Below are 25,506 nucleotides of genomic sequence, written 5' to 3' on the forward strand. Positions count from 1 at the left end.
CCCGGAGAGAACCCACGCTGCACGGGGAGAACATGCAAACTCCACGCAGAAAGATTCCGGTGCCCCCACCGGGACACAAACCGGCAACCTTCTTACTGCGAGGCAACAGTGCTACCAACTGCGCCACCTTGCAGCCCTTTCTTAACTCGTCAGGAAAAAAAAAAAAAAGAAAAATTCTGCAGGAAAATTTTGCTGACATCAACTGCACCAAAATTCTAACAACCTAAACAATGCATATGGGAAAATAAAGGTGGGAATGAACAAACAGATGTGGATGATTTAAAAAGGATTTTATTTGTCTGGTCCAGTTGCCAGGGATAGTCAGTTTATGAAATGAACATACATAATGTGCTGGCACAGATTTGATAACAGAAGAGAAAGAAAAACATAAATGTTATGACAATTTGAAATGAATATGTGACTTATAACCATAACCAAAAAAGAAAAAGAAAAAAAAAATAATCTGAAACTAAACATCAAATGCGCCATCTAATTCAAAGCAAATAAATACACCTCTGGATGACGTCGGGATTTCTAGGGGAGAATTGCACAGAATCAAAATATGGTGTTTACTACCACATACTAGTCTTAACAAACACATAAATACAAACATCCACTAATTCCATATGCACTCTTCCACGCACGCTGCTAATCATATCATTTTTTTCTAATTGCTGCTCTCAACATTATTTTTCACATCTGTAATGCAATCTCATTCAAACAGTACATTTCTTGGAGGCAGTCAGTGATTTGAAAGTAGACAGCTGCACCACGGCAGCTGCTGTAGTGCTAAGGACTGCGAAGGAAGAGAAGAAGATAGTTTCCCACAGAGTTTTGTAGTGATATTGACCTTATCAGTCAGTTTTTCCTAATAACATGGACACCGGCAAAAAAAAAAAAAAAGAAAAAAACGAAGCAGTTTGGCATTTTACATACCCCCAGTTGCAAATGAAGGAGTCTCTAGAGACTGTGGGGTGGATGAGGGCTGTTACAGTCCGCAATGATCCTTCATCAAGAAACCTACTGTTTATATGTCAGGACACACAAACAGGGAATAATATAACAGAAACAGACTCCTAGTGACCTAAAGGATTTATTAATCCCTAAACAAACAGGTTCAGCAATTTCAGCTGTTTGACAAATTCTTTTCATTGTCATTCACTCATTCTCATCTCAAACATCCACCTCACTAATGCTTAAGCAGCAGGCTAGCTTATTCGTAGCTTACAAATGTCAACTTACTTTTTACAAATCATTGTCAAAAAAAAAAATCTAAGTAATCAGCATTCAGTATATATTAAATCAGCATTGATTATCATTTTCACACAGAGCCGTATCCAAGTAATGATAAACATGATAAAGCCCTCCTTCATTGTTCCAGTATTCTTTTTCAAGACAAGCTCAGATAACATTTCAATTCAGCACATGTTGAAAATGAGAAAGCAAGTTAAGAGGAAAAAGTCACGTGAATTTCATTCTTCTTTCAGCATTTAAAGGCTGAATCAATTTGTCCAGCAAAAACATGTCAAAATAGTATAAAAAAACATCCAGATGTCTACAGCTGAAGAAAAGTTGGAGTGGAGCGGTGTGCACAAACTATGGGGCACAGGTAGTTTCTAGGTGTGCGAGTCCACTGACAACCACAGTAGCCTCCACCAGTGCAACCCACAGAAGGACCACCCACCATAGTATTTTCTAGTGCTGACCAAACAGTGAAAACACCCCTGAATGGAATGAGTGATTAGTGTGTGCCCTACATTCATATGAGAGCAGTGTTACCTGCTATTCATTTTCAGCTGAGATCTCCTATGAGAACTGAGAGCTTGTCTCAGTCGACTGGAGAGAGAGTGAGCCCTGGAAGAAGAAAAGGCAGCAAAAGGAAAAGCAAGCAGAACGAAGAGGGGTGGGAACTACTTGTGCCCAAAATACTGTTGTGCGGGCAAAGGCAGTGTGGTTGTCCCCTCTTTTTCTTACCTAAGAGTCACAAAAATGACTCAGGCATGGCAGGGTAAGGCAAGGCATGAGGAGGCAAGGGAAAGAGAATTCTTCATCCTGATAGAATTGGTTGCATTACATTTTACAATCTAGGTAGACCAGGCAGTGCCTGTCAGAGGCTCTCAAGAGACAAACTATTGCGGATGCATTGGCTGACTGAGTGAGTGATTGGCCCGTTCTCTTGGCATGTAGAGTTGACTGAATTATTCCTGGGGTCCGGGCTGATAACTGGCCAAAAACCTAATCAGTCATGCTGTCCGCTGCTATTCCAACTGGATAATGGACAATCTCAAGTGCCACACTCGCCATAGTGGAGGAAAATAAAAGTCATTTTGGGAGTTTTTTCCCTGAATGGTAACATCCCTACCCATCATTTTAAGTCTTTATTTGGGGGTGCCAAGCTTTTTGGGAGTTCCTGGGCGCTTTTGCCAAAAGTGGCCGGGGATGGTGAAGGCGTCAACACTCATGGACATGGTTTTGGACGGGATGACAGTGAACTGCTTGCGGTCAGAGCTGTACTTGTAAATGGACTCTACCATTTCAGCTGTGATGATGCGGGGGCCAATGCCAGTGAGCCGTACCATCTCCTCAGTTTCAGGGTTCATGGTGTAAACTGCTCTGAATTGGCAGCTGGAATCTCTGAAGAGGATGAGGAAGTGATTGGCTGTGCTCTTCTCCATTTCCTGAAGAAACAGATGCAGAGAAAGAAAAGATCCAAGTTAAGTTTGTCACTTACAGCATGGTTAGAGGGGGGCTTCTCTGTTGGACTCTGACACAGCAGTATGGTTTACCTCTACAATCTTGTTTTTCTGTGGTTCGTTGACCTTGCCAGCCAGGCAGCAGCGAGTAATGGCATTATGAATGATGAACTTGTTGGACTTAAAGCTAGGCTCCTTGTATAACTTTGGGCCTGCAAGACATGACATTTCCACATGTCAAATATCAAACAAAACAATGCTTACTGGGTTAATATTTACAATGTCTTAGTACGGGACATATCACTGACCTGTGTATTCTGGGATTGAGGCAGGGGAGGAAATGGTGGAGCCATTTTCCCAGTCTCTCTCTCCATTCTGGGCACTCATTCGTCCTGGTGACATTAACCGAGACCGGGAGGGGGAGTGTGAACGGCTAGAGAGAATTAAAAGAGCTTTGTGAGAAAAGTCAGTTGTAGACCCTGAGGCTATGTGTACATATTGTATGTTACATGCACCTTTGCACCTGATGAGACTGATAATAGGTACCTCAGTGCAGTTGGTATACAGTGATACACAAACACACTCACACAAATCAACGACTCTGATATCAATACTCTGAAAGAACTAAAGTAACCCGTCTTCATTATACTCCTGTGAAATATAGTTTAGTCTCATATAACGATATTAATATTGCACTGATATATTGCCCAGTTCTAACCTATTTTAGCAAATTTCCAAACATTGTGTAAAGAATTCTTTTTTTTTTTTCTACCTCTGACGTTTAAAATAATCTTGGCGCTGTTTCAGGCTGAATTATGTGTCTCACACTTTCCAAGCATTTATTAACAAAATGCATGCCATCATCACTGTGCGGGTTACCTGGGAGACTTCCTGATAGTCAAGCCTCCAGTGTCATTGGCCATGGAGGACAGATTCATGGTTGAGTGGGAGTACACCTTGTTCAACTTAGTGCCTACAGTGAGGAAAAGTGGAAAGCAAAAATAAATGATAATGAAATACCAAACACACCTAAGTGTAAGACAAGGACATATCAAGATTGAGAATTTTGATGGTAAAAAAAAAAGAATTATTTACCCATGAAACCCTTGGCAGGGCTATGAGAGAGGACAGAGTCATCTCTGAACACAGTCTTGGGTCTCTGCTTCTTGACACCACGGACTGTGGTGGGTTTTTGCCTCAGCACCTTGTCCAAGTCTTCCATGATCTTTAGCTGCTGTCTCCTCTCATATTCCTGCCTAGTGAAGTCTCCTCTGCGTTGGGGAGTCCCCTCTACTGATGGGGTGTGTGATGCTGGAGGGGTGCCTGGGGTCTGAGGTCTGTCCTCACTCTTATTTCCCCAGCCTTCGATGATCATCCACTGGGGCTTGCTAAAAGCACAAAGAGATTGTGTGTAAATGTTTGAATGTGTGATATTTCAAAACCAATTATAAAAACACAAGGACACTGCTGTATCAAACAAGTAAATGCAACAGCTGGTTTAAATAATTACATTCAATTAAATTAATAAGGATAGTGAACTTATAAATCCTAATCAACGTCAGTTTATGCTGATAATAACTTGGATACAGTAAAGTTCAAACTTCACAAGCCTGACCAAATAAAGTGAAACATAGTCAATACTGCGATCTTAATCTGGCTATGAATACAAGCATTTGAAAGAAGAAGGATCTTACTTTGATTCTTTTTCTTTCTCCTGCTCAAGTTTGCGTCTTTTCATCTCTTCTGCTCTCTTCTGTTGTTTCTCTAGTAAAGCTGCTCTTCGCTGGGCCATCTCATCCTCCGGTCGATCCTTGTCATCCTAATAATAAAGACAGAAAAAAAACAAAAATTTGAATGCACCCATCTTACAAAGTCAATTTTTTAAAAATGGCATATACAGTAATAATAAATCACCAACCTTGAAAAAGAAACCAACTCCGGCTTTTGCCTCTGGCTCTGTCCGGTCGCTCATCGAGTCAGAGAAAGTGTCAGGCAACTGGTCATCCTCCTCCCCTTCTCCTCGCAAGGCAGACAGCGAGATCTCTATCAGGCTACTGCGTTTGCCATTTAACATCCCTGCAGGGGCATCACTCTCAAACGAGCACTCCGATGGGGCACCAGAGCTGGAACCCCCTCCTACAAGTCCTTCCTTCTTAGCCAAAGGACCATGCAAGGGCCCTACTTCGAGGTCCATGCTAAATATACTATGTCCATCATTGGAGCCTACCTCTGACAGGGTGTCATCAGGGGGAGGATGGGGAGTTGGGGTAGGAGTTGGTATAGGAGTTGGTATAGGGGTCAGTGTTGGCGTAGGGACAGGAGTCGGTCCTGCTGAGTGCAGATCATCAAGGCTCTTAGAGTCACCAATAGAGAAGGAGGATGAAGTCTGGACTTGGGATTGCAGGGGATTTACACGACGAAGATGGGGGATGCGGTCCACATTTTGAGGCGGGTTGAGAACCCTCGACAAGGTTGGGACCTTAATGTCCAATGGACGACTGTGTTTAGGGCTTTTAGGGGGTACAGATTGGGCTCTTCGATGGACTTGAGGAGATTTTGGAGGAGTGGTATGGTTTGTGATTTTGCGGGATGGAGAAGGAGAGGAGGAAGCTGAATTTAAGTCTCGTGTAGATTCTCGGGACAGGCGTGTAAGAGGAGGGGCCGGGGTGGAGGTCTTAGGGCTGGCTGGAATAACCCAGGATTTGTTGCTGGAAGTTGCAGCCTTTTTCTTGATTAGCTGATTCTGCTGCTCAGTCAGTCGCTGCATGTCACTTTGCAGGGAGCTAAGAGCTGCAGTTAACTTGGACACAGCATTGTTATAGTCCCCTAAAGGAGCTACCATTTTCTCACCAGGTGTCCCCGAGGACTTCTCTCCTGGTGTGCCTGCTTTTTCTTTGGACAGACCGACTGGTTTGTTGACTGCAAGTTCTCTCTTGACATTTCCCTCATCCTCCACTGAGGGGCGCTGTTCATCTTGTTCCTGCTGCTCTTCCTCCTCCATTCGAGCTAGTCTTTCTTCTAGTGTCAAGCGTGACAGGTCTTCTTCTGTGGATGAGGTGCTGACCTGGCCATCCTCTCCCTTCCCCTCACCTTCATCGCCACGTTGCTCCTTCTTTAGCTGCAGAAAGGCACTCTTCCCCAGTCTTTGCCGATGCTTTGCGAAAATGGCCTCAATGCGTTTCTTCTGAGCTTCGATAGCTTTGCGCTTTTCTTCAAGTCGAGCCCCCAGCTCGGACATATCATTATTGAGTTGTGGGCTCTTGCTAGGGCTTTCTTCAGATTTCTGTGCCCACGTAGTCATCTGGGGAGAAGACGGGTCGCTGGCTTTTGGAGAATCAGCAATCTGTTTATTCTTGCGTTCTGCAAAGCTTGTCATCTTCACACCGCTGTCAGGCTCTTTACCATGGCCTCTAGCAGAGTGTGCACCAGCAGCAGGTGTGGTTGGAGTGGAATGGGCCTTTGGTAGGTCTTCTGATGCATCTGAATCCACACTGCCGTCTCTTAAGACTGAGTCATCATCTCGTGAACATTCAGAGGTGTTTCTTGTGCGAGCAGGCTCTCTGGACTCTCCCATCGGCCGGTACATCATTCCTGAGCGTGTTGGAGCAGAGCAGCTAATGGGGGCCAAGTTGCTGTTATATCTAGAACTAGCAGGGTCATCAGGAGAGTGGAGGTAGAAGCCATCAGGAGCACCATCGGGGTGTAAACGAGGCTCCATCTTGCTTTCGTTGTGAATAATTTGGAGAGCCTCTTCAATGGTGGGCAGCTCTCCAGTTTCATTTGTCCCGAGGCCATTCTCCTCCGCTAGCCTTGGAACACTGGGAGTCTGGGTGGACCATGATGCTCTCTGCGGACCGTTGGGTCCAGGGGCTTTGCTAAGTAAATGGCTGAGGTCTTCAGGTGGAGTGTAGGGCACTCGGGTCATGTTTTGGCCAACAGGGTTGAGTTGATCTGAGCTCACAGAGCGGGTTATCACAGGGTTGCCCATCACAATGTCCACATCGCTGTCCAAGCCAAAAGGAATGCTAAAGGATACTGCTGACAAGGGCCGGCTAAAAAAGAAAAAAGGGAACATGAATGCAATAAACAAAAAGTTTAAAAGACAGTGTCTAAATGTCAATGTGTACATGGATTCTACCTGAGAGGTTTCTTGCTCCATGTCTTTCCAACTCCTTCTATATGAGACATTGAGGTAGACTGAGTCAAAGATCCTGAGTACAATGGGACACACACACAGACATGTAAAGGCATGCAAACCACACAGGGATGCACAAATCAACCAAACAATACACCAATGAAAGGAAAAATATGTACAAAAAGTTCCAAATACCCATAAAAATAAGAAAACAGAACAGCACAAAACACAACTAAAGGACACACAAGGATTGAGGGAAATAGGTGAACCAGATTGTAAAATGATTCTGTAACTTGATGTGATGATGGCAGCACACAGTCTTAATCTTACCTGACGCAGGGGAGGAAATGGGGAGGAAAGGCTTCTTGAAAATGGAGGGGGAGGTACTGTAAGGTGAGAAAATAAAATTTTGGTTCAAGTGTTTCATCCAAAGAATATGTCATCCCATTACAAGAGCAAATTCACATTCAGAAAGCTTCTGTACCTGCTCCCACTCAAGCTACTTGGTGTTACTGGTGTAGATCCATCTGATAAAGAAGAAACCACCAGTCAGACTATGTACCAGGAAATAAATATTGTGACTTCAATGGAAATATTTAAGGACCACACACTGGTGACACCTACCTAATGTGTCTATTGGCTGAACAAAGTCCGGCCTTCGTACTTCAAACCAGCTGAGCAGTTCTGATAGGAAGCTCAGCAAGTTGAGCTAAACAAATCAAATGGAATAAATAAGGCATAAAGAAGACAATACAGTACATAGTATTTTTGCTAATTTGCAATTAGGTCGACTAACGATCTGGGCGGGGTAAGTACCTGAAGCTCCTGCGGTGTGTAGAGCAAGTCCTCCAGTGCCAAGTGACAGCAGCTCTTCAGACAGCTGTCACAGAATTCACGGATGAACTGCAGGTTATACAGGCTGTCTGTTACAGACATGGAATCCTTCATGCAAACATCTTACAGAGAAGAGAAAAGAAGTGTTAAACTGACATAATCAACACACATACTAAGACGCTATTTATACAGTAAATGTTAATAATATTTGTCAGTACCTTCAAGTCTCAGCAGGCCAGGGCAATAGTAATGTATCACGGCAGCAATAGCACAACCACTGGAAAGGTCTTTAACTTCATTTACCACTGGAAAGATGGGCTTTATTTTGGACTGAATTTTATCCTTCCTGTAGCGGAGCTATAAAAACAAACAAACAAACAAACAAAAATAAGTAAAACAATCAAATACTGCAGTGTCACATGAATAGTACTTTTCTATATTTGATATATTAGTAAATGTTATCATCATAATTGTCATAGTCAAGGTTTTTCAAACACAGGAGCATACTCTTAAGTATACACACAGTGATATACAACAGAAAATGTTGAAACTCAAATCTAATATAAATGTGACAAAGAGGACAAATAAAAGTCATGCCTAAGCCACGTGAAAAGGAGAAGCATAGGTGACCCAATGGTTGATGCAAAGACAGTGATTGAATCAGAACAGAAAGAAGGAAGGTTTTGTCAAGAGAAAGTGGGTCAAGTGAGGATCTCAGGAGGCAAATAGAAAAAAAGAACCAGGTACAACTGCAGTGTACAGACAAACAGCCCACTGTCAGCAGGGCCCAGCTGACTAGAAGCCTGTCTCTGCTAACCCCCGTAGCAATTCACAAACACACACACACACCTCTGTCACACACCAGAGGAACCAGTTGTACATGGCAGTTTCAAAGGCCTGCTTTAATACAGACTGTGATTCATGCACCACTCATGTGTTCACAAACAATGCCTTTGGAGCCCGTGTCCTGCCCCACTGTATCGCATTTATGCTGTTAGGTGCAATTTAATGCAGATTAGGATATGATGCATGATGCATTCTCACACCAGCTTATGGGGATAAAACACACCTGACCATCAGGTATTTGCTGATACATTTGATGAAGACACTGGAGGGATGGAGGGACAGGGGGAGGAAGCAGAGGAAAGGAAAGAACTTACAGGAACAAGTTTCCAGTACCAGCGAGTAGGACACTGTCAGAGGAGAGGAGGGACAGGAAATAGAGAAAGACAGGGAAATGAAGAACAGGAGCACAAGGAGAGGTATTAAGTCTACAGTGGAAGATCTAGACAAACAAGAGAAAGAGTTGTGATGACAGTCCTTTCTTGAGATAGCACGACAACCTTGTTGACAAAGGAATGACACCGCCCTTGTATTTAATATGTCAAACAACGCTTGTTAATCTTCCACAGTAAGTGTCAGGAAAGGACCGCAATTGCAGAAAACGCAACAATATGAGCTAAATGAACTACACTATCATGACCCTGTCTTCCTCTCGCAGCATAGTCCTGCAGGGGTCTAACAAAGCTGCAATTATTTTTAAGTCCATTGTTTTACCAGACACAATCTGCTATATAAGAACTGGACGAAACCATAATTAAATGGCCCAGAGCTGCTGATGGTGAGTAAAGACCAAGACTAGATTATGCTCTGTCTTCTCAGACTCACTGGATAGCTGAGGATAACACTCACACCTTTCCAAAAGCTTCCATACTTTATGCACACCTGGCACAGCGAAGGCACCTTCATTTACTTAGATCACTTACGGTAAACCTCCAGAAAAGAAGTAGGATGTATTGATTACTTAACTTAAGCATTTTTCTAAACATTAACTTATCTTCAAAAGATATAAATAACTTTTGTCCCCCATTGGATGAATAAAAGCTAATATTTTCACACAGACTTGTTTTTATTAGACTTTAAGACAGTCTTTTCAAATATGAAGAGGAGAGGAGCCATTCAGTTTAAATGTATTGGTTAACCAGCAGTTCCAATATTGCCACTGAGGCACAAGTAAACATCAGCTGTCTGTTCAGTCTACAAGACAAAGCATATAACAGGTAGCGGATATGAATATGTAGGCTGTTGCGTATTCTTTACTTTGGCATTTAGATGCGTTATGGAGGTGGACTTTTATTTCCAGAGACCTCAGGCACCCTTCCTCGATTTCATCAGTGGTGGCTTTAGAAGGGGATGAGAGGAGCACTTGTGACAGATCATTACTGAAGCTCACTCTGACCCCACCTGATGATTCAGTATTCTTCCTACCATTACTCCCCACACAGCCTCTCTAAAATGTTGCGCAAAGCTGCACCTGACTCCGCCTGGTTTGCAACAGCAACTGTGGTTACCAAAATTGCTGGTCACGCCCATTCATGTTTGTGCCTGGGGATTTTGCTTGTATTTGCATCTGTGCCCTGTTTCAGGAAAATGGAGCCCAGAGTGCATAATCCCACACGGATTATGATGTGTCTTTGGATGTAATAGTGTGTAATAAGAAATAAAAATACTTTAAATTTAGAATGCTGTACTCACAGAGGGTTGAACAGGTTGGGGCTCCGTAATGGCCTGAGACGAGTCATTCTCAGCTCCTTCATTAAGTTCTCTCAGCTTCTGGTTTAACTGAGGAAATGGTAAGAGGACAGAACAGTTATCTCACACCAATGAAGGATTTGTACTCACACAGCAAAACATACACAAATGTAGTAAGACATAAGAGGTTCTAGAATTACAGCATCTTAATATCTGAAGGTAAACAGACACAAGTTCATCTACAACTGAGGACTTAGGACAAATCTGAACAATGACTTATTTCTGACAGAAGATGTGTGCTTGAAACAGGTATTGTTTTTCTCTGGCCTGCTACTTACCCCTTTAACCCAATGAAGCAGAGCATCCTCCCAGCTAGAAGCCCCGCCCAGTAGCTCGGCAGAGCCACATGTCTTCACCGCAGCCACCGTCTCCATGGCTCCCACGACCATCAAGGCATCTATCACTGCCAGGTGAGCACTCTGCACCAGCCACATGGGAGAAGAAAACAGAGCAGCTGAGGGCCATCGAGCTCAGACAGCATTAATCAATTATAGCTAACACAATAATGTTGGACAATAACATTTCTACTGCTTACTGCAGAACACATATCTCCTCTATCTGCTGCATCATTACCATTTATTTACCCTCAGCATCCTCTAGAGGTCACCAGAAGCCAGCTGTGAGTCAGCAGAAACTGACAAGCGGTCTCAGCAAACACACACATCAGTAGATGTGGGTGAACTTTGGACTCATGCTTGTATACTCATTAAACCATTAAATAGGCAATGGACCTGTAATATGATAACATGTGTGTCCAGGGACTGTCATTCCTGAACTGCTTTCCCTTTTATTTGCCTTCTATTCAGCTGTTCCCCTTCCTTTTTCCACAATGAACATTTCTATGACTCATGTAAAAGAGCCTGCAGGATAAAATAAGGTCTGGTAACTAGATCAGATCACCAGGACAATAACAAAAACCACCATTTTCTATAAGAAACAACTGTTTGTGGCTGAATGTATTTGTGTTTGACAACATGATTGACAGAAAACTTATCGGACGCATTTTTTCCTCCACACAAATACAGCCAATCAAAAACATTCCTTCTATCATATAATTAACATTCCCAAGTAATTTATATCCAACATACATTTCCTCATACCGAGAAGACCATTATAGAGCCCTTTCTAACAGCTAGAGCCCATTAAAGTGCACCGCCAACATTATCAGCTCAGTCAAAGTGAGCGCCTTAACTCTATAAGCCTGTTAGGTCATTAGATGTTGTGCTTTGTTTGTGTCGTGATGATACAACCAACAGGACTTGACTCATTCACAGGTGTGACATACACATATTTGACTCATTTAAGATTTATTTATCCTTCCATTTTTTTTTTCACGATATAGAACACCATCTGTCTTCTCTCACATTTTCCTCCAGTTTTCCATTGTTCACATTAAGATGATCAGAGCTGGAAAATAAAGTTCTCTCTAGTGTCAAAAAAAAAAAAAATCAATCGAACCAAAGTTCATTAACAAAGTCAGAACACCAGGGCTAGGAAATAAGTTGTAGACAACAAGACTGGAGGTGACAATGATTTGCCCAAGAGATTATTGTGTAAACAACTCTTCCTCCTTTGTCAGTTTATTTATGATTCTTCAGTCTTTGCCTCATTCATTTGCATTTCTTTTAGTTGCCATTCAACATCAGCACTGGGGCCCCAATCTCCTCACTATTGGCTAACTGCAACAAGCTCCTTGTTAAAATAATTAATTCTGAACCAACAGCACATTCCTGTCATGGGGCCACTCCTCCAGTCTTCAATTTTGAGCTTAATCTGTGTAAATCAGTGCCTGTTCCCTTTTACTACTTAGAAATTCCACCTTAGAGGCCAGACATTCTTATTCCAGCCTCTTATGTAGCCCCTGATGGGTCCTGGTGGCAGTCCAGCTGCGTGCATGAGCCCTGTCTACATGTCTGCCTACTCAACCCTGATGTAAAGTGCTGACCTGGGCAGGCCCACTGCTGGGGCGGGCATGGCGGGCTATGCCAGCAAAGGCTTGTCAGATAGTATTGGGACAAGCTCTCTGGATGTGCTGCAGTCAGTCACTGGGAGCAATGTGGCCCTGACTGGCCTGCCCTTCAAACACTGTTGCCAACACTGGCGTTGCTCCTCATGTGTCTCATGTGTCGTGACTTGTCTTTTCAGTGGAATTGTATTTGGCACAGATGGGGACAAATTGCATAAGACAAGGAATAAGGCTGAGGTGCCTAAAGAAAGAAAAGTTTCAAAGAACTATTATTTAGCACTGATAACTGAAATAAGTAGAGCTTTACATAAATTTGAATATACATTAATATAGCAACTTTTATATTGCAATTATAAGAAGATATTATATTATTGCTTTACAAAATTCTATAATAATAATAATAATAATAATCTTTAGCAACATTAAGCTATTTTTTTCTTATTTTTTTAAATGTGAGAAATTCTGTCTGATGTAAACAGAAAAAAATCAAAAATATTTGATTATTTTTATGTAGGATGTTACAATAATTTGCAAAACTGTAATATAAACTCCCAGGACACTTTATTGAGTACAGTTACCCAATATCATGCAATCCACTGTTTAGATTACAGCTCTGCTACAAATTCTACATATCAGGCTTATAATGGACAGTTTTTATTACAATTTTATTACAAAATGTGTTTCTAATATTCTTGCCCCGTCATATTTGTAAACGGGGAGGGCAGATCACTAGAAACACAGCTCAAAATAAAGCAGTCCAGTTCAACGCTATAGCAAAGTGCCTAAAGTTAAAGTTTATGGCTGTTGCACTGGATTACATTAGAATATATTGTTGTACCAAATACAGTAGCCACTAAGTGGATATTAATATTGAAAATACTATCTAATATTGATTACACCCATTTTGTTATCACATCTCTTTCTTCAGATGCCACTAAATTCTTTCAGTAGCTCCAACACTCCATATGAAAACAAAGTGATTTAAGGTAGTAACACATTTTTGCATTGAGCCACAAAGTGTAATTATAGGTGGGAGCTTTTGCCACAGTATGAAAGGAGACAGGATGACTGAGACAAAAAGAGAGAATGAATGACAGACCAAGAGAAACTGGCCAACTCTGCTGTCATGCTGTACAGTAATTATTCAGTGGAGAGAGTCGAGGGTAATTCATGACAAAAAGTGCAGAATGGAAGGGGAAAATGGAGGGGGTGTTGCTAGTGGATTTCCCGTCGCAGACCCAGGAGAGCTCGCTAAGCTAAATCACAAGTCTCCCTAATGAGAGGAGAGAGAGGAGCAACTCGAACGCACAGCTCAGAGCCTGCCAGATCACCATAACAACCAACCAGCTGACCCACAATGCATCTCAGTACAAGCCTGACTGCAGCACTGCTCTGTGCTCCTGGCTTAGCCCTGGCTCTCTGCTTGGAAACATTCAGCACCCCTCAAACCAATGTGACAGAGAGAGAAAAATTAATACCACATCAATTAACCCCATCAACGTTAAATCTTTTTTGGCCTTATTTGACAAATCTGCTTGCATAACCGTGTCAACAACTCAGACAAACAAAGAATGCAAAGGGTTCTTGTTGATCATTAGGTGAGATTATGATAAAGGCAAAATCTGATTATGTCTAAAATATGACTTAACCCCCATCCCCCTACACTGACTGGTGCCTGTTGATGGGGAGACAAACAGAGGGGAGGGTGGGTGGGGGGGAATCAGGCAGGCCTGGGGCCCAGCAGGGGATTTTGGAAAGGAGGTTATATGAACACCGATATGTATTAGAACTGTAAGCTTTAGAAAGGAAAACCACTGTGTGTTAGCTTCACACCATACTTGTTTACCATTCAGCAGATAAGTTTAACTACTACTGTGCATTAGTTTCCAACCAGGAAAGGCCCAAAGCAGAACAAACGGTGTAAGATGATGGTTAGTGTTTCTGATAGTCTGCCACTTCTGTTTGCAGCTAAGCTCCTGACTGAAGCTCACTTGACCAGAAACCTGCCAACACAGCAGTACGATTTAAGACCAAGTGTCACTGCCTATCCAAAACCAACAGGGGACCAGGAAGAGGGTTAGCTGCATTATGGCTACATGACTTGCTTTGCCACTGTGGGAACCAAATGTTTAACCGTGCCTCTAGCATAATCAATATCAGTATGTTTGAAATGAATAATAATGATCGTATTCTATCGTCACAACACTAATAAATGTAACCAATTAGTCTGACGTTGTGAGGCATGTTAGGTGCATAGTGAGCCAGTGGTCATCTCTGTCGTGTCATCCAGTCGTGGATGATGACGTTCAGTCTGCATGGCAGATTATCTCTAATCTTCAAAGATCTCTATCCTCAATCTGAGGAGTGATGGGGGCTGGGCCACCACCACAAGTACAGTTACCAGTAGAACACACACGTATAAGAAGTCATGGGTGGAGGCCGCTGGAGGCCCTGAACCCTATCCCAAAGAGGCTGAACGATTTGCTGTCGACAAACTTCCCTTTCAGGATGCCTCTAGCCTATATAGATGATGGAGCTATCTTTGATTGCATAAGTGCCATTCATGTACTGTTCAAGACACCTTTTCAACACTCTCCAAAAGTGCTGCAAAAGCACCAGTCTATACAAACAATCTACTTACACTTTCTTAAGTTTTAAAATATACAAGTGTTTTGCAAAAAATATTACAATATAGTTTAATATTGGACACGGGGTTTCCTGTTGTTGGTACCATGTATACACACATATCGAGCATCCATGGGTTTACAAGACACCACAAGTAGATACAAAGTAAATCCACATTTGCAAGTGAGACCAAACATCACAAGAATTTCTGAAATGACAAAAGTTAGTCTTTAAGATCTTTGTGTTTTCAGGTAAATTAATAGGTTACAGATATAATATTTATATTACAGCAAACTCAAAACCAGCTTACAAAAACAAGATTTAGTATCTGTCTTTCTTTTCTGAGCTACTTTTTTTTTTTTAAAGATTCAACTCAAATGAAACTCAATTCAAAGGAAAATGTGATCTACAACTCACACCACTTCGTTCCTTTCAAAATATTTTTCAATCTGTTAACTGAGGAATTTCAAGGTCTAAAAGCAGGGGCAAACAGCAAACACTTCTTCGTTCTGTAGGAGCAGTGTGAGTTTGATAAAGAGAGTAAATACTCTCAAACAGTTCTGAATGTATTAGGTGAGCTACAGTGTGTCTCTTTTGCCCGACTTTAGCACTAATATTGTAGTATTACAGGCAGCAGGTCACTGGTGCTCCACACTGACAGCGATGCATCAAACCAAGTCAGTACCAGCATCTTTCCGGTTTAGAATGAAACCGCATCAGTGGATTTACACAACACAAACTTCAAGCAACAGCAATGATGTAGGATGTGTGATGTACCACAAACACAATAACAAGTCATTAGCAGTGCATGGCTGGGCAAATTAACTGCAAACAGTGTTCACCTGTCAGTGACAAGCATGACTCAACATGCTTTTCTGTACAAACACTATATGTTATCCTCTTGTCCGTCACAAAGCAGTGAAGCTTTAATATACATCAGTCCTGCAGCAGATTGCTGCTGCAGCTGCAAAGCCATTTACTGGCCAAGACCCACATTGATGCTACATCCTTCTAATGCTGCAGCATGACCCACTTCTTTGCTTGCCACACTGTAGCTGCAGTGCCAGTCCATGGCAGACAAGCTCAAAGAGCAGCCAAGCAGTGACTGGAAGGCTCATATACCAAAACAGCAAATACAGCATTAACAGTAGCAGCCAAAATAAGAGTTTAGTGATTAGGATTTACAGCTGAGATGAACCACGGTCTGACCTGGAACCATCATCCAAAGCTAAGACGTACGCGAGCATGGCATGCGAGCACAGAAATTTATGGACACAACCTTTAAAGTGACATCCCACATGGATGACTTGTATCATTAGGCCATAAAAAATTCTGGTGCTGTAGCAAAGGTGCTGAGAAAATTTGTAGTCATTATTCCTGTCAAAATAATTGTTAATGTTGGTGTCTGTGGGAAATTTTGCATATGTTAGTGCAGGTGGTAATTGTCAGAAATCCTGCAAGAGCAAGTGAGTGCAGGGGTTAGAAAACAAAATCCGCACTGGTCTCTGCTTGAAGGACGATGTAACCTCACATTTAGCGCAACTGACAAGTTTTTGGCAGTAGATGCTAGCAAGAGAAGCACAGGATGCTGAATAAACACTTGGTAATAGTAAACAGAAAGGAAATCCCAGTCAAAACAAACACTCTGTCTTTACCAGCTTTCTTTCTGCACTGCATCTTTCATCTTTATCTGTACAAAACAACCAGTCAATCTGTTTCTCCAGTGTAACTTCAGAAACAGACAGTATTTACATCAATTTTGCCGTTTTAGATATATCTATACCACAATCACATCAAAATCACATTAACCAACATCCAAATATACTACTTTCTACTACTGCTAATGACCACTGTCTTGTTTAGTTCAGAAACCGTCACAGATGCAAGAACAAACGTTGAAGCATACACCTGAGCTCATCATCACAATAGTGTATCAGCAGTGCATTGCCTGCTGCAGTGGCCAGCAGACAGCAGCCGTGGAACAAATGGCATTCACCTAAATACACCATTTTCTCTACAAATCCCCGTAGAGTCCCTACTTAGCTTTCAAAACCAGACTGTATGAGCATGAACCAAGATGGCTGGGAAATTGCAGTTGTATGCCATTTTGTGGGGAGGATAATAATCTGTATAATGGGAGGATTTAAAGGAATACTTCCAAATTGAGATACAGTGAGATGATGTGTCAGCTGAGACAGAAAAACAGTACATATTCTATTAGATATAAAAGCATCTGTTTGTAAGGTTTTTAGACTGAAGAACTATATCATGTTTGTATGAGAATGAAAGAAAGAGAGAAGGATCTATTGTAAAAGGCTGAGAGGACAAACCTGTTCTTCCTGATTTAACTGGCTGAGTCAGCCCAGAGTACTCGCTCCACACACAGTATCTAAAGTTTCACCAGAACTGTTCAGCTATTGTTCTGATCTGGACCACTTATTGTATCTAGACTCTCGCTGTGTCTCACACCCTGAAAGTAAAGTAGTCATCCCTTGTGTCACCGTGACTGCCCTAGTCCGTGCAGCTGGATCCACTCATCCTCTGGGATCAGCTCGGGCAGCACAGGGGGGTGGGGGTGGGGCTGAATGAGAGGGGGTCTTTTTGATGTCCTTTAATCCCTAGAATCAAAGCATAAGCATGCCCCTATACAAACAACCAAGTGAACTTGACCCTTTCTGGTTTTCTATAGACTCCTAGATAGCAGAGATTCTGTTCCACAGCAGGAGATATGTACCCCTCAGGTGATGGACAAACATTTAAAAAGAAGAAAAAAGAAACAGTTTAGTCCAAATGGAAGTATCATGACATTACCATTTTGATGGGTTTATGTCGTAGGTCTGCATCAGTTACTGTTGTATCCTGATCTTTGGCGACTACGCCTCTCTGAGTAAGGAGCTGCAGCAGGGCAACATTGTCTTTGGGCTGTGCCTCGGCTCCATTGGCTCCCAGTAACAGGCTGTAGGTGCGACAGTAGAGCTCTGAGGACTGCAGGAGACGCGTGACTGGAGGTTTAAGATGCTCTTGTTCATACTGGTCACAGTAGAAGGGGTCACGCAGCTCTGCAGGAACATTTTCTAGGGAGGGAAAACACACAGACATGGTTAGACAAGTTCCTGCAGTGGCTCTACTGAAGAACTGTGCACAACAGTATGACCAAAGAGACACATCAGGACAGAAATGACTATCACTACTATTTACCTCATTTATTCAGTCAGATTATCATGAATATGCTCTATTGTTTCTGGCATGGAAACCTGCCTTCTGCCAGGTTTAGCAGCAGATTAAGACAGCTGGTGTATACCATAGAGCTATAATCACAAGTGAGTAGAGTAGAGCAAGCATCAAGGTCAGTGGGGCACAATGAGCTCAGAGGTTGGCATCTGCAAATTACAAGATGCTCTGCCAATTGTTTCTTGTCTCTTTTTAGACCACTTGCTTCATGTTCATTCTAAGCTTGGTGAAAATGTCTCTTTAAGAACTGTAGAGACAATGTGTATGTCACTATTGGAAATCAGTAACCTGACAGGAGCACTCACCCTCCCAGATACTAAAAACAAATAGGAAACTAATTCCGTTTAACCTCAGAGGAGGCGTAGCAAGGCAACATGTAGCATCACAAGTGACGAGATTGTTAAATAATCTGTTCAGACTGGTCTTTCTGTAAATATGAACAACACATTATCCTGGGTAAACATTATTCTAGAAACACAAGCTTGGCACACCCTCTTTTAAACTGGTTTCTCTGCAACCACACCAAACCAGCAGCAAGCCCAATAGTCCATGTCTGTGTGCAAACATACACATGAGCTAGTGTCTTGCTGTTTTAAAGGGCCCTCGGGGAAAAATAGTTGACAACCTGAAACATCAGCAGTGTGCCTGAAACACGAAGGGAGAAACTTTAAAGTTATGTGTGTTTATGCGAGCCTAACATTGTGCTTAACAGACAAAGGGGTCATTACAAGGGAGGTGTCCTTACACTCTTGTATCATTATGTAGTCATGTAATGGATCCATTGACATCAGCCTCCAAAACAAAACAGCTTGCATTGACAATGCCCTGTTCTGTGTCTGTCACTCTCGCTCCATCATGACTATAGTCGCCAGACAATATTGTCAGTCAGAGCACATGGTTCATTTTGTTGTAAATATTCTCCTGTGTGCCAAAAATATAATGTCCACTTGACTGTTGTAAACACTGTCTTAGGTCCACATAACTGTTTAGTGCATTTTTTTTTTTTTTTTTTAATTATAAAGTCCCACAGTGATGTGTTAAGAAAAACGCAAAGAAAAACTCCCCAGGAGGCAAAGCAGGATGCAAATACCACAACTCAGTGAGATGAGCCAGATGGATATGAGCATGATTTCCCTATGAGGCAGTGTGGCCAAGAATGAGGACTTTGTGTGTAACATATCAGACACAAACCAAGTACAAATTTAGAGGTTGGGAATCCATAAAAAGGCGTGCAAAAGTATGCACACACACACACCCAAAATAACAATAGTCATTCATGCACACACCTAATGTTAAAAATAAAAAGGAACAAGATGCTCATTTGTAAGCTCATGTGTAGCTAAGCCCAACAAAAACAGAAATGTGATGCCACCATAATGTTGACATCAATATACCTCCAGGGAAATATTTAGAATAAAAACACATGCTTGTGTGTTTGCATAAACTGGAGCAACCACCTCTCTGTCACTTTCCCGGGTCACGGGGTCAGTGCTTATCTACTGGTTTGAGTAAGAAGGCAAAAGTCAAATGTGTGCAAAGTTTAAGATATTGCCACATTGTCATAGTGGGTGAGCTGTGGGATCACTCCGTAAGCAGAGAAGTTAAGAAGCACGAGGAGAAGCAATTTGCCATCTTTATGGAAGAGATTTTGACCAAGACGCGTAATACTTTGTACCTGCGGGAGGTCTGTGCTGTAGCTGACTCTGTTCTCTTACCTTTGTAAGTAAGAGGAAAGCAAACTGCAGTGTCACATTGTTGTTATCATTGCAACCAGACAAGCTGAGAAAGACTACGCCATTTCAGTGATGAGATGGTATGCAAAACACTGACTCACATTAAACTGACCAAGCTCTTAAAATGCATAATAGAATTAATATAACTATAGTCAGTTCAGCTGTGGTAGCGACTATCTATACTGATGTGCATTTTTTTGATAGCCTGGTGTTAACAGAAGCCATGTGTTCTTCTCCTTCATTGACTGATTGAGCGAGCGTGCTGGTCATGTCACAGACATTACCACACGTGTCTGACAGTAATCAACAGCACGGAGCAACACAAACTCAAACAAAGTCAGGTTGAAATCAGCCAGTGTATAACTCTAGCCAGTTACTTTAGTAGAAAAAGGTTAGACAAAACCCCTTCACATTGGATTTCAAGGAGGTTGTCACAGTAACAATGCACATTAAGTAGTTCTGTCTATTGACATGGCACAGCAATTGGCAAAACCTGCTAGATTTGACAGTCTAAACTGTCGACTTCTTGGTGGAACCTTTCAGGAAGCTTGCACACGTGAAATAATTTATAAGAGCTCAGATATGCAGAGGTGTGCAAGGTAAGCATACTAGCAGGAAGCTCAGATGACAAGATTTGATGTTGAAACATCAATTAATCCACACATGCTGAGCACAACCCCATTCTATGACTTATTTTTCTCTTACTATGCCTCCTCTGGAGACCATTTTTCTAAATTAATAACTCAGCATTAAACCCTACTTGCAAAACTGAGCTATAAACATTCTCATCATGTGGTGGGAAGGATCAAACACAGATGATTATCCGCTCTCACATCTAGAACAAAGCAGGTACTGTTTTGTTGCCCCAAAACCTAGCTGTGGTGAAAGGGGCTATGCTAACATCCTACCCTACACGTGACCCCTAGTTCTGAGAAAAATACTAATGCCAACATAACTAATAAACTACAGCTTAGAAATCACTGGCAAGACATGGAGAGATTTGCCTCGTGTACATCCTAAGACTGCTATTTGACAGCCTACAGTAAAATATATATATATAATGCAATGACGCATTGATCAGATTGTGTATATGAGGTATGTCATCCACTGACCTGCAGAAATCTGTTTTGTTTCAAAATAGAGACAAACAAGCATGCATACATAACGCTTATGTATTTGATTAACAAAGCAGCACCTGAGAGAATGTACTCACAAGAAACACTACAAATGACGTGTTTTCTATTTCCATGTACCATTCACAGGCCCACTTACAATAAACATGCCACCCCTACCAGCCCTGTGTATCCTGTATCACATAAGCACAGCACTCTGCTATAGCACAGCAGCCTTACATTACATTAAAAGGCCAGTGTAAACAGGAGCACATCCTATAGACTGAAGGAGTGATTACATTATGGGTTTTCAGAACAGGACAGGACAACACTGTGGGACCAGGGGAGTATTCGTCTTGCAGATATGTCCTCAAGTTAGACCCCGACATCCAAACAGATGTGTGTGACCTGTTCTAAAGATTACTCAGACCTTTGACATTCCTGTGTGATGTGGCAATTGACTTTCTAACAGGGAAGTATCAAACTATCTCAAAACATGCTGTACAACTCAGTAACTGTGCTAAAGCATTTCCCAGAGTCCTGAGGAGCCTCATATGGTATACCGATAGGACTTTCTACCTTCTGAGTAAACACTAATAGTAAACTAACATCCTCCACAGGTCCCTGTCCCTTGTTGACTCACCATAGCTACAATGATTGGAAAAGGATGAATAATGACTGACAGGATTTTAGTATGATCCAACAGAAACTTTGTAGTTTGATGGAGTCAGCATGCTAAATATACAACTGGTGTACCTGTGGTGCAGGTACAAGATGGTCTGGTTTTAGGGATAGGGGAAAATAAAATCACAAGAAGATACCAAAGACCAAAACAAGGAATATTGAAGCTGCCACACAGACTGTTTTGTAAGCCGTAGTTAAACTATTTACAGATAGATAACAAATACACACAACTGGATAGGGTGAACGCAGAAGCAAACTGAACAAACAGAATTCACATACACAGTTTCATCCCTATGAACGTGTCTGTTTATAAGAACGGGTTTCTCCCCAGCCTAAACTTGCAAATCAAGCGTGGTCTCATTCCAATGTAAAGGCACACACTAGCTCGAGTCACCCTGAAGTGAGTCATCTGTCACACTCACTTCAAGGGCAGATCATAAATTGCAACCTTAACTAGCCACTTCTTCATCTTGCATGAAAAGCATACATAAGTTACATGGCGTGGCATTATGAAAGATCATATCAGACTGTCTTTTTATAGGGACATATATTCAAAATGTATGTAATGGTGGGATTGCATGTTGTTTTTGTTTTTTTATCATAATAGGGAACTAAAACCATAATCAAATATAGGACGTATGCACACTTCACGTTCCACCTACTACTAGTGTGAGGAGTTTCAGTGCAAATGGCTTTATCTCCTCTCTGTTCTACGGGGCTGGTCCTGCATTTCCTTGGCTTCTCGCCTTGAAACATGCCTTGTCTCATGCTAACATAGGTATTTCAGTTCAAGCCTATAAGCAGATTATTGTGACTGCACATGGATTCATGTTAGGGTAGCTTATACTGGAATAGAGATATTTTTTTTCAATTATTTTATCTTTGTATTTCATGTCATTAGGCCTTTGCCAATTACTTTTAAATAAAACAATCTGCCCTAACCAAACAATCACCTAAACGTGGTCCATGTGAAGGCCAGTTCTGTATTGCGAAGACTCTGATTAATAAGGTTACCTATTGTCATCATTAGGTTAACTGACCTAGAAGAGATGGGGACCAGATGACCCGGTCTGGCTCTCTTCCTCTACCGAGCTGAGTTTCTGGGAAGGGACTAGATGATGTCAGCTCGACTTTGCAGGAAGCTATCAAAAAGCTGATTAGGACAAAAACTGCGTATCATCCCAGTTGCTGTTGTGTTCCTGTAGCTTGGCATGAAGTGACTTTGACCATAAGGCGTGGTTAAGGTGCTAAACAGTCCTGAACACTGGGCTTGCCTGGGATTGTGCAACACATGTCTTGTTGTTTAAGGAAAACAGAGTTCACATCACACCCTTTAGAGGCTAAACTGACTAAAGCCTAGGTCTGAAACCTTGGCCATTAACCTTTGCACATCTCATGAATGTGAATTTACTTTTATGTTGTTGTTTTTTTTTCCTTGTGTGTCCTTTGTATTTGTAAATGCACCCAAGATTACTTGTGACCTATCATTAGTCTGCTGTATGTACTCTTTGTATAAATAAAGTTACATTGAAAAGAAAAGGCTTCTCCTTTGTGAGATCTAATCTTTACCAGTTAGTGCTTTAAACAAAGAGACGAGGCGTTATCACCTCAGGGTCAAAGCTGAGAGATTCCTCCAGAAATCTGAACCATGACTGAGTCTTATGGTAAGTATGCTCGAAAATGATTTGTTTTTGCATCATAGAGACTGAAAGGTTTCTCACAAAACGCCTCTTGAATTTTGCTGACTAAGGATGCTGGAAGAAAAACCTCTGATAAATTACAATGGCATAAGAGTCTAATGTGGTGTATTGTGCACAAGGAGCCTCCACATTATACTGGTGTTCACGCTGGATCCTGGGGGCTGTCATCAACCCTGAGAGGAGGAATGATCCTGAAAAACATATACGCCCCATGTGCCATGTCTGTGTAACCGGATTAAAAACATACCCAGCAGCCTGCAATTTCAGACTGAAGCCTGGTGGCTGGAAATACGTCCCCCAAAAAAATGGGTTAGCGTGATAAGGCCTATAGGAGGAGGCCCGTTTCTCTGACACATACCTCCATAATGTGACCACCCATTGAGGGAGAACAAATGACATGTGTCAGAGTCCGAAAAATGCAAACAGCGCATGGGTGCTCTTTTCATATGCGGCTCTTTGTGCTGAAAATCGCTGAACACACTGCAGGTCCCACTACATGCATGTGCTTCTCGCTACACTGCTGGGCAGAATATAAACACATTTGCTGGACAACAAAAGCTGTGTAATCTTAATGCAGCCTCCGTAGGTTACATTTCTACTGACCAGGCCCCGCCGCCTCAACTCAAACCTACCTGCACTGCCGTACGACTTTGCCAGCAGCCATCCGACACTTGCGCATATTTTTGATTTAGTGCAGTCATACAAATCCAATGGCTTTATGTCTGGGACCACAAAAGTCTTCCTCATGGTAGGGGAGTCCACCATAGCGAGTCTGTAACAAAATGGGAAGCGGTGCTGGCAAAAATAAAGAGGGGCTATAAAAAAAAAAAAAAAAAAAAAAACTAACAAGTACTATTCAAGCAATCATTCTTTCTAGTAGACTGTTCCACACGACCGGAGCTGGGAATACGGATGTGGTTTAGGGTTTTGTCGGGAAAATATCCGCCCCGGAGCAGCTTCCAAGCCAGCTAACGTCCTTTTCTGCGTAGTTCTGGAGACGAAATTCCTGCTTCAATGATGCCTCACGACCAGCTGAAGCCCCCGACCCGCCGGGCTGTGACAGAAAACCGGACTATTCTCCTCGTTTTTGCCCTTCTTCGTCCGCATTGCTGTGTTGTCACTACACTGTACGCAGCTCCACTTTAGTCCCGCCGATGACTGACGACCAGGTGCTCCACACTGGCAGCGCTCACTCAGCGAGCCGTCCAATGGGAGCCGAGCCTGGGCAGCGAGGGGGCGGGACCTCCGTGTGAACGCAGACAGCAGGTAGAGGTGTGGTGTGACTTCTGCTACAGGTGCATCTGCTGGCACACAGGTGAACGCCTGAGGGGGCACCTTTTCACTGGCAAAGTCAAACAGCTAAAAGTAGGAATATTACAATGTCACCAGCTATAGGTCTACTCTTATAGATTTATTCTTTTCACCCTCCTATTACCTTCAAATTTACTGACACATTTTATCCTTGGGTTCAATTTGACCCCAGCAGTTTAAACCTCCAGAAAATATCATTATTAAAATTGTGTAAATAGCCCTTTAAATAAAATGAAACAAAATATGTCAATGACCTATTTAGAGATGTAAAGCATTGAATGGGGTCAAGTTGACCCCAAAGATAATAAGAAGGTTAAGAACTGTTCTGTTCTAAATTAAACAGTTTCTACATGTACAGCTGATATAATTAGATGATTAATCAGTTAGTCAGCTGACAAATCAGATTAATTCATGTTGTAAATGACCATTACAATACAAAATAACTGAAAACGAGCTCCAGCTACAACAGTGAAGTCCTGCTTTTAAGGTTTAAACCTATTGATATAATCAGGATCAGAAACAGATTTATTGCCAGGCGTAGTTTACACAATACACTGGTGGGTTGGTGCAACAATAAATATAGAGTAAAGTACAATGTACAAGATACAAATTTTTTTTAAAAATGCAAAACATAAATATAACTGTAATAGTGCAAAGCAGAAGCAAAAAATAATGTGAAGAATTAAAGTTAAATTTAAATAGGAACCATAAAACTGTCGTGTTATTGACTATTGAGGGTGCAGATATATTGATATTTACATTTATGCATTATATATTATAACCATAATGTATAAAGGTTTAACAGTAACTTTTCTAGTGCAGTGAGTCATTTTCTATTGGAAGTACCTTTTAATGACAATATGTTTATTTAGATAAAGTTTTCCAATTTG

At 41.9% G+C, this 25,506-nt stretch overlaps 1 protein-coding gene across 2 annotated transcripts; it reads right to left on the bottom strand.

The window, feature by feature from the left end:
* Nucleotides 1–271: 271 nt before the first annotated feature.
* Nucleotides 272–24,437, bottom strand: camsap3 (calmodulin regulated spectrin-associated protein family, member 3). 2 transcript variants are annotated; one of them, XM_008299653.1, is made up of 17 exons: nt 23,938–24,437; nt 17,657–17,919; nt 10,533–10,673; nt 10,198–10,284; nt 7,881–8,019; nt 7,645–7,784; nt 7,453–7,537; nt 7,313–7,355; nt 7,159–7,214; nt 6,832–6,868; nt 4,612–6,745; nt 4,388–4,512; nt 3,789–4,081; nt 3,573–3,666; nt 3,002–3,126; nt 2,787–2,905; nt 272–2,678 (listed from the first exon to the last, which is right to left on the bottom strand). In XM_008299653.1, the coding sequence occupies exons 1-17, from the start codon at nt 24,068–24,070 to the stop codon at nt 2,379–2,381; spliced, it is 4,314 nt and encodes a 1,437-aa protein (XP_008297875.1). In that variant the 5' UTR covers nt 24,071–24,437; the 3' UTR covers nt 272–2,378. The 2 variants fall into 2 exon arrangements, with proteins under 2 accessions (XP_008297875.1, XP_008297874.1); XM_008299652.1 differs by having other exon boundaries at nt 6,832–6,904.
* Between the last annotated feature and the right edge of the window lie 1,069 nt (nt 24,438–25,506).

This window comes from Stegastes partitus, unplaced genomic scaffold, assembly GCF_000690725.1.
Source record: "Stegastes partitus isolate 25-593 unplaced genomic scaffold, Stegastes_partitus-1.0.2 Scaffold1443, whole genome shotgun sequence".
In the NCBI taxonomy this organism is placed as follows: Eukaryota; Metazoa; Chordata; class Actinopteri; family Pomacentridae; genus Stegastes; species Stegastes partitus.